The sequence below is a fragment of the Hyphopichia burtonii genome (assembly GCF_001661395.1).
Source record: "Hyphopichia burtonii NRRL Y-1933 unplaced genomic scaffold HYPBUscaffold_3, whole genome shotgun sequence".
Classification (NCBI taxonomy): Eukaryota; Fungi; Ascomycota; class Pichiomycetes; order Serinales; family Debaryomycetaceae; genus Hyphopichia; species Hyphopichia burtonii.
In genome coordinates, this window is record NW_017963730.1 from 1,259,812 (window position 1) to 1,273,533 (window position 13,722).

The following is a 13,722-nucleotide window of genomic DNA, read 5'->3' on the forward strand; positions in this document are numbered from 1 at the left end:
AAAAAAAAAAAAAAAGTAAGTATCATAATATAAAAACTGATTATTTCCCCGAAATAAGCAAGTTAAGTAATTGAAAAAGAAAGGCTAAACTTTGAAATAAAGTGAAAAAAAAAGAGATTAAAATACAGTAACATGAGCACATAACCGTTATAATATAGTACCAAACATAATAATAAAGTATTAATATAAATCTGATTTAACAAAATCATTAATAAGACCTTTAGATAAAAGTTTTTTAGTTTTTATTTTTTCTTCTTTTAATTTAGCTTTATGAATAGATTTCAATTCAGTTTCAGCTTCTTCAAACGGAATTTGTTGCAAAGATTCCAAATGATCATCTTCTTGATCGATATCCAACTCACCAAGCATAACAACGTTTTCACCTCTCACCAAGAAAACTCCTCTATAAGCTTCACCAAATCTATTTGGCTCTTTTGATTCAACTTGAGAGTCATTAAGATAAATTCTCTCTATAGTATCTTGTAGAACCAAATTGGCAAATTGGTCAAAAGTTCTTAAAATACCAAATAAATTTCTTCCATCTCTCAACAAAACATAAACTTTTCTATCAACTGAACCTACAATAGCAGCAGCAGTGGTAAAAGCATAAGATTCCAAATACAAATCTTCAGCATTGGACCCCATTGGGTCGGACGAGGCTTGCTGTTGTTGAGGTATTGAAGCCATTCTTTCAAATCTGATATCGTATGGAAAAAAAGTACAGCCTTCTGTCAAGTGTGCAAATGAAGTTCTCCTTAATAACAGATCCAATCAAGAGTATTGTTGTTGATATCAACGTCAAAACTCTCCCAAGTTGAAGCAAAATTTGGCAATTTCCTCGCACGCAAAATTTTTTTCCAAAAGGTATGGGTGTTTACACGACTAATTTGCTATGTATAACTCTTACGGAGTACTGTTTATAGGTGAAGCAACCTGCCAATACCGACAGAAAGCTTATCGAAGAAGCTATTCTACCAAATATTGTCCAATTGGCTATTCAAGCTGTAAATTTGGAAATCGCTTGTCCAATTTTTAGAGAAAATGCACGGGTTTATTGATGAGATGAGATAAAAAAAAAGCGTATATGAAAAATTGCAATTTTTCAACTACTTTTACAATTAGAATATTCCCAGGAAAGCAAGATTAGAATGTCATTTTATGGCTATAAGGATGTTATAGAGGAAGGAGACTTGGTTTTGGCGTTTATAAGCCGAAACCAAATCAAACCTATTACTGTGAAAAGAGGCGAACGATTAAATTCTAGATACGGTCATTTTGACCACGATAAGATGATTGGAATGAAATACGGACAACAAATGGGAGGAATTAACGATTACGGGTACATCCACTTACTTCATCCGTCACCCGAGCTCTGGACGATTTCCTTACCGCATAGAACTCAAATTGTTTACTCACATGATTCTTCGTATATTATCCAGAGACTAAATGTTTGTAGTGGGAGTCGAGTGATTGAAGCAGGAACTGGTTCAGCATCATTCACCCACTCATTTGCAAGAACCATTGGGTTAGATGGTCGCTTGTTCACATATGAGTTCCATGAACCAAGATACTTGGAAGCAAGAAGAGAACTAGAAGAGCATGGCATCACTCAAAATACTTTGATCACCCATAGAGACGTTTGTAATGATGGATTTGATATGGAAAACATTCCTCAAGGTTTTGACCAAGAAGGAGGAATTCAAGGAGAAGCCGTATTCCTCGATTTACCTTCTCCATGGATAGCAGTTAAGAATTTAAAATCAGTGATCACCAATAAAAAGCGTGTTGGGCTCTGTTGTTTTTCTCCTTGCATTGAACAAGTAGACAAGACAGTTAAGGCTTTACAAGACGAAGGCTGGAGCAATATAGAAATGGTTGAAGTGCAAGGAAGAAGATGGGAAGCCAGAAGAGAAATGGTGAGGTCGGTAGACGATGTTGTGAAAAGATTGAAAAACATCCAATCCAGAAAACAAATGGGTATCGAAGGCAAAAGAGCCAGTAACGTCAATCCGCCAAAACGCAAAATAGATGAGGTCGACACTGACGAAACCCCAGAACCGTTTACTGAAAAACCTTTGCAACCAAAAGAATACAATCCTTTTGGAAAAGGAACTAGAGTCAAGGAAGGTGACTCTCGTTTCGACTGGAGACAAGTCACCAAAATCGAGTCTGAAATCAAAACCCATACCTCCTACTTGACCTTTGCATACATGAATCCATCCAGTTAATATATTCTTATTTAATGTCATATAATATTAGTATTGTAGAACTAAATTGTTGCTTAGACCAAAAGACCCAAACAACAGGACGTGTACCTACCGATAACTTATAGACTGACCGATTGGAACAACAGAAAAAAGCTTTAGTTGGTAGATAAAACTTAGGAAAGTTCCAGGTGTTATAATAAATCAGCAGTTTAATTGGATTGATCGCTTGTAATCCATCAATTCTTCGAGATAGTGCTATTGTTGTGGTCCAAAGTATTGCAATTTTGTATTTAAGAATCAAATAAACAGATTGAAAATGAGTGGTCAGCCAATTGGTATGTGCTAAAATCACAATTTTTTTTGCTTTTAGTAAAAGTCAATTGATACTAACCTTTGATATAGTTCTTGATCAGGGTACTGGTTTTGTTAAGATTGGTAGAGCAGGTACCAATTTCCCAGATCATACATTCCCATCACTTGTTGGTAGACCGATTTTGAGAGCTGAAGAAAGAAATCTTTTGGTTCCAGACAATGTTGAAATTAAGGATATTATGTGTGGTTCAGAAGCAAGTGAGGTAAGATCTTTATTGCAAATAACTTATCCTATGGAAAATGGTATAATCAAGAATTGGGAAGATATGGAACATTTATGGGATTATGCCTTTTATGAACGAATGAAAATACCAACCCAAGGGGAAAAAATCTTATTAACAGAACCTCCAATGAACCCTTTAAAAAACAGAGAAACTATGTGTGATGTGATGTTTGAAAAATACCAATTTGGTGGAGTTTATGTTGCCATTCAAGCCGTTTTAGCATTATACGCTCAAGGGTTAAGTTCTGGGGTTGTTGTTGATTCTGGAGATGGGGTTACTCATATTGTTCCAGTTTATGAATCCGTTGTTTTAAATCATTTAACCAGAAGATTGGATGTCGCTGGTAGAGATGTTACTAGAAATTTAATAAATCTTTTATTACGTCGTGGTTATGCATTCAATAGAACCGCTGATTTTGAAACTGTTCGTCAAATTAAAGAAAAACTATGTTATGTTTCCTATGATTTAGATTTAGATACAAAACTAGCCCAAGAAACCACTACCTTGGTTGAATCCTATGAATTGCCTGATGGTAGAATTATCAAAGTTGGCTCCGAAAGATTTGAAGCTCCTGAATGTTTATTCCAACCAAACTTAGTTGATGTTGAACAACCTGGGGTCGGTGAAACTTTATTTAATACTATCCAATCCGCAGATGTTGATGTTAGAACTTCCTTGTTCAAAGCAATTGTTTTATCGGGTGGTTCTTCAATGTATCCTGGTTTACCTTCCCGTTTGGAAAAAGAATTAAAACAATTATGGTTAACTAAAGTCTTACGTGGCGATGCATCTAGATTAGATAAATTTAAAGTTAGAATTGAAGATCCCCCAAGAAGAAGACATATGGTTTTCATTGGTGGGGCAGTCTTGGCTAATATTATGTCCGATAAAGAACATATGTGGATTACCAAACAAGAATGGGAAGAGCAAGGTGCTCGTGTTTTAGAAAAATTAGGCCCTCGTTAATCATGAAGTTAAAAAACTAAATCCTTTAGTCTTGGTACTCTATTACCAAAAATGTATAATATAATAGTGAAGATTAATAAAAGTTGATCTTCATACGCAATAAACTATACCTTTAGTTCCTTTTACTCAAAATAGATTGCTACAAAATCTCTAAAAGCTTAGTTATTTTCATATTCTTTTTCTATTGACTCCGAATCTTCATTTCAGTACTCTCTTTATTTTTTTTTTCATACTTACAATATTACTTAAAAGAAAATTATGTAGACCTACATAAGAAACTAAAAATCGTCTTTTCATTAATGCAATTATCTAAAGTATGCTTATCTAAAGCAAAAAGAAGTAAAAAAGGAAAGAAAAGTTTCTAATTAGAAAAAATCTATATTGTATGGCAAAAATTCACAGAAAAGTTAAGCATAATGCAAATCTTCAATCTGCTTTAAAACAGTATCAACTAGTTTATCATAGACTTCGTCAGTAATTTGTTTAGTGCCACTTTGATGGTTTTTATATCCAAAATTAACTGCCAGATGAACAAGATCTCTAACAAATGTTTCACTGACAACTTTTGGATTGAGGAAGTCACTCGTTAAACACTCTTCTATTGTCCATCTATCATTTGGATTTCTCTCTAAACATTTTTGAATTAGCTCAATAGCACTAACGGGAACTTTAATACCACCCAAACCTTTACTTGGGTATTGGATTTTGATTTGAGGGTTCATAATTGCAGTTATTCTTTGTTGAGCCGAATACCCAGCGTATGGAGGTCTACCATAAATCATTTGGTAAATTATACAGCCACAAGACCAAACATCCGATGGCTTACCAACTTTCCAGGTCCTTAATTGTTCACTTGCACTGGCTTCAGGAATCGTTAAAGATTGGTTAACTTCCGTTAAAGCTTCGGGTGCCATGTAATTAGGAGTCCCAATTTGTGATTCACGATAAATATTTGCAGTATGATCTGGAACTGCATTCGCAATACCGAAATCAATGATCTTTAATATCCCTTTAACAAATAAAAAATTAGCTGGTTTCAAATCACTGTGAACAATTTCAGCTTCATGAACTGCCTGTACACATTTCAACATTTCGATGGAATGGAACCTGATGAAATTTATATCGAGAAGCTGATTCGAACCTAATTTATTTTGAAAGACATGAGCTAAATCTATATCACCACATTCCATAACAAGGTAAACTGAGGATTCACCAATTGCATGATCAACCAATTTTACAACTCGATCAGCGTTTTTTAACTTAAGTAATAAATCTATTTCTCCCTTGAAGCCTTTTATACAAGATTCTTCGAATTGATCAAATGTCACTTTTTTAATTGCGTAGAGTTTATTATTGAATAAAGCTTTTACCTTATAGACTTTTGAAGAACCACCTCTACCTAAAAGTTCTAATTTTTCATACAGATTTCCATTTATTATTATAGATTTTCTTTTCTTTATTTCATCTGGAGGATTGTGAACAGCAGAAGAGGGTCCAAAATTAGTTGAATGTGATGATGCAGTGAGAGGTAATTGTTGTGATTCCTGACGAGGTGGTTGGGCTTCAATATGTTGTTGGGATGTCGGTGGATTTAATTCATTTACGTGCTCATTAGATGGCCTTGGAGTTTTAGGTTTTCTAAAAGTGTCATTTTCATTGAAGACATTGAACGTATTAATGGGGACATTATTGAGGGGAACTCTAACATGGTTTTGATTTGAAATAAGAGAATCAGTAGAAAATTGATGTTTCAGCTTATGAACCAAGTTTTCTTTATTTTCGAACACCTTATTATCAAACTTGTTATTTCTTTTATAATCCGAGTATACTGGGAAATCACTATTCTTGGATTGGAAAAGTTCATTCCCTTGACTTCCAGGAACATTCCTATTTAAATTTTCAAATTCAAGATCAATACTTTGAATGGTTTTAGATTTAGATAGTTGATGTTCTAACTCATTAAGTTTTTTCTGTTCTTCCACTCTTGATCTAATTTCTAACTCTTTTTGTTCGGAAAACAAATCTTGACTTGGAGATTCAGATTGAAGTTTTTCTAAAGCTCTTAGAAAGCTTTGAGCTGGATGTCCATTCGACTTACTTACCAGGGATGATTTTAAATTAGGTGAGAATCTCGATGAAACTAAAGGAGGGGTTGAAAGCTTTTTATCATTTTCAATGCTTTCAGCATTTTCGTTTAATACCGGTTTATGGGGTTGATCTGAAGATGAGTTTGATTTTGGAGTCTCTGAAATTTGGGATGCTCTTTTAGGAGGTCCCAAAGATCTAAGTCTTCTTGCTAACCGGGATCTTTTCAAACTTCCATATTGACTTGATGACCCAGAGGAAGTGGGCCTAGGAGCAGTTGAAGATCTTGAAGTAGCAGGAGTAGTTGTAGAAGTCATAGGTTGCAGGAATTTAATTGAATTTTCCAAAGAAGCATCTAGTAAATCATCATTATCTTCAGTAGTTGTATTATGTGTATGGTTATTAGTAAAATTATTGTTAGACATATTAAATGAATTATGCAAAGATGTATTGTTGTTATGATTGCTGTTAAGCTGGATATCATTGATTGAATTATGAGACACATTGTCTATGCTTGAATGACGAGATTTATCTGATTGATGATGTAAACTATGATTTGAATTATTATTACTATTATGATTTGACAAAAAATGAGATGACGTTATCGGAGAAGATGAATGAGAATCTTTGAAATGCACTGATAATTTATTCTTTAAATTATTTTTAGAATGATTATTCTCTGGGAAATCAATTTCATAAATCCCTGTTATTTGTGATGGTGTTCTATTAAACTTATGATCATTTGATAGCTTTTGTTGCTTCGATATATGTTGGCTATTTGGACTAGACTTATCACTCAACAACGCTACACTATAAGCACTCAACGCTGGTGGCATAAAAGTATCATCATCATCCATCAAATGATGTTTTTTATGATAATCATTCACTGTGTTTCCTGGTCCATCACGTAAACCTTTCGGGGGCGTTAAATTGTTAATATGCATTCTTCAACTCATGAATAAGATCGATTAATATAGTTATCATATGATTGATTTAGAAATGATGTAAATGATTAATTAAATTGGTAGTCTGGAATTCAATTATATATTCAAATACAGTTCCGCTTTCTCGGTAATGTTTATGCCAAAAAAAGAAATGAGGTCGACAAGATAGTACTCCTGATGCTGGATGCTAGATCAATTAGATATCGTTTTTCCAAAGAAGAACTGAAAGATGGTATCGTTGTTTTGATTATTGAACTTCTCTTCTCTCAAAAATCCAAAAAATTGAAAGGATTCCAAAACAAAAACAACCGCGTTCACTTTTTCTTTTTGTAAACAGATTTCGCTCTTAGAAACCACATCCGTACACCCATAATTTGGGAGTAAATAAAAAAATTAAATGCTCCACGGCAGGTTCGAACTGTCGACCTTCAGATTGCACAAGAAATACTTCTTATGAGACTGACGCTCTGCCTACTGAGCTAGTGGAGCACTTAATGGGACTCGATTTCTATTGGTATTTACAAGAAAGGAGGTAGATATTGAAGACTTTAAGAGAGAGCTTTAGAAAAGCGCTTTCAAAAGCCCTTCAAATCACCGGCTATGGACTTTAAAAGTTGCAAAAGGGAACCTTGATTGTGGTTTAGAAAGTGAGATACCTTGAGTTAGTTGCAAAAGAAAGTTATGATAAGAAATATTTTTTTTCAATATGTATTTCAAAGTACACATGCCCTCGAAAAGACCATGTCAGGTTAGTATTAAAATTAGTAAAGAGATACAAGAGAATCAAAGGTGATCAAGTCTCAAATGCTAATAGTTATTATCATATAAGATGGAAAGTGTTTTAATCAAACTTTTTGCAAAATTTGCTATTAAAGCCTACAATAACAGGGTAAAAATTATCAGGTGTAATATCATAAGCACTGAATTAGCTTGTTCATAAGTAGTTATTAGAGGTAAGGATTAGAATGGTACACTTTGATTTTATCCCAAAATATATAGGTATTCTAAATCTACGGATTCAGGATTCAGGGCCCTTAAAATCTCGAAGAATGAAGAGTAACAACTGCAATTTTTCTTCTCTAACTTTTCACTCCAAAAGCATATTTACTTATGTTTTTCTCTAGCTCTGGTTATCTTTTTCATTGGTCTCTTACATTGTAGACTGCTTTGCATGTGTGGTCTGACACGGTAGTAAAAACTTTTCTGCTGCAAAAATCTATGCCGCAAAACAGAGCAGTTTATCTATGGCACATGTTTGAATCGTATACCTTTATATCATTTCTAATGCTCAATGCAATGCAACCCACAAGGAATAGCGGCAGATTCTCAAGGGATTCAGTATCTTCGACGCATAAGACAGTTGCTACTTTTTTGCTCCTTTTTTTTTAAAAACATTCTTTATTCATCAAAATGTTAACTGATAAAAGTCTACTACTTCGAGTAAGATTGAAAACATTTTTAAATACACAAATACATATCAAAGAAGAGCTATCTTTTAGTCTACTTCTGTTCAGCTAAGATCAACTCATCGAACAGGATTTTCACTCATCATCCAACTTAAGCTTGGAAATCCCATCCCCATTCTGATGTTCTTTCAAGCCGTTAGAATGACCATTAGAATGGCCATTAGCGTGTCCATTAGAAGACTCACCTTCTGATTTATCCAAGTAAGGTTTTTCGCCCAAGACTGTGATTCTATAATGGTGACGTCTTTCGGTGGTACTGCGTAAATAGTCAAGGGTTGCACTATGAACAGCAAGCCGATTATCCCAAGCAATAACTGATTTTGAGTTCAATTTGGAACCACCAATATGATTAGCACGAACTTGAATGTCAAGATTAGTAGCAAGATGATGATCCAAGAAATTCAAAACCGACGCAGATTCTTTATCTTTCAAACCTTTGATCCCTTGAACAAAGCCTCTGGAAAAGAATAAACTCTTTTCTCCAGTAACTGGATGAGTTCTTACCAAGGGATGCTCAGTATAATAGTCTTCTTTAATTTTTGCAACTGTATTAGTGAGTCTTCCTAAAACGTTTTGAAAATAATTAGAATGGATTGCAGTCAAGCCTTCTAAAAAATTTTGATAAGCTGGTGATAATCTTCTGTAAGCCTCTCTTGTATCAATAAAGACCGTATCACCACCGGAAGGAGGAACCTCTAAAGCAACAAAAAAAGAAAAAGAAGCTGGATATTCTTCAAAAGAGATATCACTGTGCCAGCCAGTAGTATCACCTTTTGAAGAAAACTCTTTATCGTATCTACTCGAGTCTCCACCCTGTCTGTAAGTGACTAATAGCTCCGGATTATTTTCCGCTGAAATACTAATGGGGTGAATGTGTAAAGGGCCAAAATGCTTACCAAAATTGACTGCAAAATCACCACCTTTATCTCTAAAATCTTGATCTCTAAAAACTACCAACCCTCTTGTTTCCAAGTAAAGGGCCAAGTCATTTTTACCTTGTTCATCTAATTCACTAAGTTGAATACCTTCGACTTCAGTACCAAAGTCTGGAGAGAGATTTCTAGTAGTGACCTTTTTATCTGCTGGAAATAAATTTTTAAAAGTTGGATCACCTAAATGTCCTTTATCATTTTTAGCCCCGTCTTCATTCTTAACATTTTTGTATTTACCTTCTTCGTCTGGTTGATAGTGAGCTAAAAACTCAGGATACTTAACCTTCTTTCTTTCTTCGTCGACATCGGCTCCTAACCCCCTGGTCTTGTTTTTAAGAATCTTTTCAGCAATTGGTGGAATAGATAATTCCGTTCCCTTGATATGATAATAACTCATTTTCCTTTTAATTTAATAGAAAATTTACTCTGAACACTTAAAACTCTACTCCTTTTATACTATTCAAAACCAGAGTACCTTGGGTCACGAGTAACGATGGCCCTTGTATACTTTGCAATCGGTTCCACAGTTTTTATCAACACAGTTGCGAAATATCAACTGCGTAAAAAAATCGTAATTTCAATACATAGTTTTATTTTAATGCCTTATCAAAAATTACCCCAAGGGAAAAGGCCTGTACTGGAATGGGATGCAGGTTTGACTAAAATCGGTCGAACAGAAGCGATTTATTGGTTGGATATTGATTTACAGGTACGAACAGGACGTTTCATTTGTAAAAATGATTTAATTGTGCAATTAAATGCCTTAATAGCGTTATATAATTTATAAGTATTTAAAATTTAATTCTATTGAATAGTTTATATGAGCCCGAACCATGCAATCACAAAGGATCGGTTATTTAAGACGATATAGAATCGGATGCCTTAGAAACCACCTGTCAAATCTCTAATTTTGTCGACTTCCTCTTGCAATGCTTTCAAATCATCCAATATATTGGCAGTGCTATCATTTCTGGATTGCTCATTATTGGAATAAGGATTATTCAGATTTGAGACCGGCATTTGTTGATCTGGGCTATTCACCGTTACTTTCGGAGGTAACGGTGGTGCAGGGGAAACTGATCTACCGGCGCCTCTACGTCTTGATGGAGGAGGAGGAGGAGGCGTGGGCTTTTCGGCGGCTTCTTGCAATGGGGAGGAGCTTTGTAAAGGTGATCTTGGAGGTACAGGTGGTCCACTTGTGTTGGGAATTGAAAGCTTATTACTCGATAGTGGTGATGATACTCTAGGTGTGGGGGTAGATATTGATCTAGTTCTTCTCATATTGGGGACTGGAGGTGGGGGTAATGGTCTATTATTATTATTATAGGAAGGTGATCTTGAAGGAGAGCCTTCATCCGTGACTTTTGAATTTTGAAGGGTATTACTCATTGTATTGCCGGTCATTTGATCTGTAAAAGCCAGAAGACTGATTTTCGGTTGGTTTTGATCCTTACCTTTATCATCAGGGGTTGACGGTGCAAACATCTTAGCCATATCGATTGGACCCGTGAAATTTGGTTTTAGAGGAGAAGAATCATTTTGATCAGGATTACTAGAATATTCATTTACATTACCTGAAATATATTGAGACATTTGTGCTGGACCAGTCATATTTGGCTTCAAAAGTGGTTCTCCTTGCCTGGAATCGTTTAGCGAATTATAATGTTGAGACATTTGATTTGGACCGGTCATGTTAGGTTTTAAGTATTGATTTGGAGTGTTATCTAAATTGATGTTGGCTGGTACACCGTCTATCGAAGCCGTATCAACAGAATGAACATTTTGGAAATGATTAATCTGGGATTCCATATCTCTAAGAATTTGTTTTTCTTCTTCATCAGGAGATGAAACTCTATTTATATTTGATTGTCTATTATTTTGACCACCATTTTCAGAATTTGAGAGAGTTTGAAGCAATTGATCCATTGGTAGAGAATAATCAATAGACTGAGATGAAGGATCTGGTGATGGGATTGGAGAATTTGCAGAAGTCCTTATATCGGTAACTATTTGATCTGAGAATTTTACTGATTTTAGTTTTTTAGATTTCTTTTTCTTAACTTCACCTGGTCTTTGTCCAGTTAACATGAATTGTGTAAAACTGTCTAGGTCAAGTGGTTTTTTCTCATTAGCTTGATTGTTTTCTGTATTAAATTGTACATTATCGTCATCATCATCGTAATCATTATCATCGTTTTGTCTCTTTTTTGAAAGAATTGATGGAGGGGTTGGAACTGGAGCTTGTACTTTAATAAGTCTTCTTGAAGGATCTAATCCTTGTAGAACATGACTAACTAATCTTAATAAAGCAAAAAATTCTCCAATATTAATTGAATTTAAAATTTTATGAAATATTCTATTGAGTTTTTCCTTAGATTCGGAAGGTAATTTAAAATTATTTAGAAACTGATAAACATCATTCATACAAACGGTTCGACTATTGGTCTTTGCTAAAATATCACTATACCATCTCATATAAGTCTTCGTTTCTTCCAATGTCAATTCCTGTGCCGTCAATGAAAGAGGTATACTTGAATCATCTTCAATTTGCACATTTGAATGTCCACTCACCTGATTGTTGCTCGAATGATTATTTGTTTCAGTATATGATTTTGATTTTGGTAAGTGATCAGCCAGTGAATTAGCAAAATAATAATTATTCCCTGATCCACCGTTGTTAGAGCTATGAGTACTCAATTCTGAATTTGAATTAGAATACCCAAATGAAACTGGTGGTGGTGCCGGACTACCAGCTCCACTATTATTTGATGAAGGTATATTCAACCAATCGAATCCTGATCCATTCATCTTTGGTCCTCTCCTCCGTATAGTGAACTATTAACAAGCCAATAAATGCAATGTCGTTGTAGCCTGTGACGTTTTCTAGCTAATAACAGCCAACTTTCACAGATATACCTGAAAGATATACAACTTGAAAGAAATTGTTTTTTTTCTTTAAAAAGACTCCTATAAGAACCCACTTAAATATCGATAAAAAAAGTTATAGGAGTGTTCTATGTATCAAGCAGACTTATCTTGGACCAAATGTGCTTTTGATCATATACTGAAAAACTGTCAATGGTATATAGAATCGTCCTTTGTCGAAATTGTTAGCATGATTCGAACAATCTTTTTTTTTTTCTTCCGTTTAGTTTTTTCAAACTAAACGAAGGAGAAAAAAATGTAAGTGCGCTATCAGAATGCCTAAGAAGAAGACCTTTTAATAGAATATTGGGTATTTATTTTGATAAATAGACTGTAATTAACGAGACTTCTAAACAAGGCGTGTTCATTGAAGCCCGTGGAACTAATTAAGACCTAAATAATCGAGATGGGGTTCAAATTGAAACGCAGAAATGAAACTAGCGTTTCGAGAAGACCAGAGGACAGAAGGTCCCAAAATGCATTTCAAAGACAAGGAAAGGAGGAAATAGATTCAGAAGAGGATTCAGAAGAAGAAGATTTCGCCAAGTCTATTCAAGCGAAAAGACAAAAAATCAACGAGCAGCTTCAAGAAGTGAAAGGGGATCCACTTGAGTTCGATGAACCTGAAGTGGAAGATGATAAATCAAAAAATAAAAATCAAACTGGGTCCAAATATATAAAGAAGCTTTTGGAAGCGAAGAAGCAAAGGGAATCTGATTATATAAAACAGAAATCAAAATTACAAGAAGAACGAGTGAGGGCCTTGGTGAAAACCAATTCTGACTTGGAAGTTTTTGAAAGTGCCGAGTATAAATTGCAAAAAGATCAGATCCATAGTGAGGAAGAAAATGAAGATAATGATACTGGATCGAGTTTTTATGCAAACTTATTAAACCGTAGAGGTGGTAGTAGTAACGAGGAGGATCCGGAGTCAATCAACGGGGAGATATTGAATACAGAAGCGGAAACTGCTTCAACTGGAACAAAGCCAATTGCTGGAAAGGTGAAGAAGCATTTTACAGAGTTTCAGAATCCACAAACTCAACTTTTAAATAGATTAAAGGAGTTATGTGAGACTAAAATCACCGAATCAAACCTAAAAGACTACAAGAAAAGATATTGGCAAAGACGTAAGCAATCAGAGTCCGAATATAAATGAATAAGAATATATTAAAATGAAACTATGAATAAAGATTAATTAGCAAATTTAGACCTAGCTCTGAGTTTAGGACCGTTGAAATAAAAAATCAAAGGGATCAAAGCTAACAAAATTGCAATAAATCCAAGAATTGTACTACCCCAGCCAACGGGGTAGTTTGGACTATTTGCACTCAAGTTATTATAAAGGGGATGAGCACTTAAACAGATCAAACCACCAATTAAAGAACGGAAAAAGTTATTAGCAGCCATAACCGAAGCAACGTATCTTTTGAAAGAATGACTTAAGTACGACATTAAAGTTTGAAACCCCATATAGGCTGAAAAACCAAAGCATGCAGCCCCAACCATTGACGGGAACCAATGAATAGATGCTTTACTTGTCCAACCAAAAAGGAATATACCTAAGGGCATAAACATTGCTCCTACGAAGGCAATACTTG

General features: G+C 34.7%; 8 protein-coding genes and 1 non-coding gene across 9 annotated transcripts; 3 read left to right on the forward strand and 6 right to left on the reverse strand.

The window, feature by feature from the left end:
• Positions 1 to 180: 180 nt before the first annotated feature.
• HYPBUDRAFT_108649 (uncharacterized protein) lies at positions 181 to 687 on the reverse strand (the record flags this gene model as incomplete). Its single annotated transcript, XM_020218642.1, has 1 exon — positions 181 to 687. One exon carries the CDS (start codon positions 685 to 687, stop codon positions 181 to 183), a length of 507 nt encoding a protein of 168 aa, XP_020077079.1.
• Positions 688 to 1,096: 409 nt separating this feature from the next.
• HYPBUDRAFT_138064 (tRNA 1-methyladenosine methyltransferase subunit) lies at positions 1,097 to 2,228 on the forward strand (the record flags this gene model as incomplete). Its single annotated transcript, XM_020219656.1, has 1 exon — positions 1,097 to 2,228. The coding sequence occupies exon 1, from the start codon at positions 1,149 to 1,151 to the stop codon at positions 2,226 to 2,228; it is 1,080 nt and encodes a 359-aa protein (XP_020077080.1). The 5' UTR covers positions 1,097 to 1,148.
• A 295-nt stretch (positions 2,229 to 2,523) lies between these two features.
• On the forward strand, positions 2,524 to 3,769 carry ARP2 (actin-related protein 2; the record flags this gene model as incomplete). Its single annotated transcript, XM_020222232.1, has 2 exons — positions 2,524 to 2,542; positions 2,610 to 3,769. 2 exons carry the CDS (start codon positions 2,524 to 2,526, stop codon positions 3,767 to 3,769), a joined length of 1,179 nt encoding a protein of 392 aa, XP_020077081.1.
• A 407-nt stretch (positions 3,770 to 4,176) lies between these two features.
• On the reverse strand, positions 4,177 to 6,798 carry MPS1 (serine/threonine/tyrosine protein kinase; the record flags this gene model as incomplete). The annotated part of the gene is made up of 1 exon (XM_020223524.1): positions 4,177 to 6,798. The coding sequence occupies one exon, from the start codon at positions 6,796 to 6,798 to the stop codon at positions 4,177 to 4,179; it is 2,622 nt and encodes an 873-aa protein (XP_020077082.1).
• Positions 6,799 to 7,196: 398 nt separating this feature from the next.
• On the reverse strand, positions 7,197 to 7,287 carry HYPBUDRAFT_t89. Its single transcript has one exon. It is a non-coding gene; the product is annotated as a tRNA-Met (tRNA).
• A 968-nt stretch (positions 7,288 to 8,255) lies between these two features.
• HYPBUDRAFT_123191 (TauD/TfdA dioxygenase family protein) lies at positions 8,256 to 9,593 on the reverse strand (the record flags this gene model as incomplete). Its single annotated transcript, XM_020219303.1, has 1 exon — positions 8,256 to 9,593. One exon carries the CDS (start codon positions 9,591 to 9,593, stop codon positions 8,340 to 8,342), a length of 1,254 nt encoding a protein of 417 aa, XP_020077083.1. The 3' UTR covers positions 8,256 to 8,339.
• A 485-nt stretch (positions 9,594 to 10,078) lies between these two features.
• On the reverse strand, positions 10,079 to 12,004 carry HYPBUDRAFT_106577 (uncharacterized protein; the record flags this gene model as incomplete). Its single annotated transcript, XM_020218496.1, has 1 exon — positions 10,079 to 12,004. The coding sequence occupies one exon, from the start codon at positions 12,002 to 12,004 to the stop codon at positions 10,079 to 10,081; it is 1,926 nt and encodes a 641-aa protein (XP_020077084.1).
• A 523-nt stretch (positions 12,005 to 12,527) lies between these two features.
• HYPBUDRAFT_107424 (uncharacterized protein) lies at positions 12,528 to 13,280 on the forward strand (the record flags this gene model as incomplete). The annotated part of the gene is made up of 1 exon (XM_020218552.1): positions 12,528 to 13,280. One exon carries the CDS (start codon positions 12,528 to 12,530, stop codon positions 13,278 to 13,280), a length of 753 nt encoding a protein of 250 aa, XP_020077085.1.
• A 35-nt stretch (positions 13,281 to 13,315) lies between these two features.
• On the reverse strand, positions 13,316 to 13,699 carry HYPBUDRAFT_5838 (uncharacterized protein; the record flags this gene model as incomplete). The annotated part of the gene is made up of 1 exon (XM_020223525.1): positions 13,316 to 13,699. The coding sequence occupies one exon, from the start codon at positions 13,697 to 13,699 to the stop codon at positions 13,316 to 13,318; it is 384 nt and encodes a 127-aa protein (XP_020077086.1).
• Between the last annotated feature and the right edge of the window lie 23 nt (positions 13,700 to 13,722).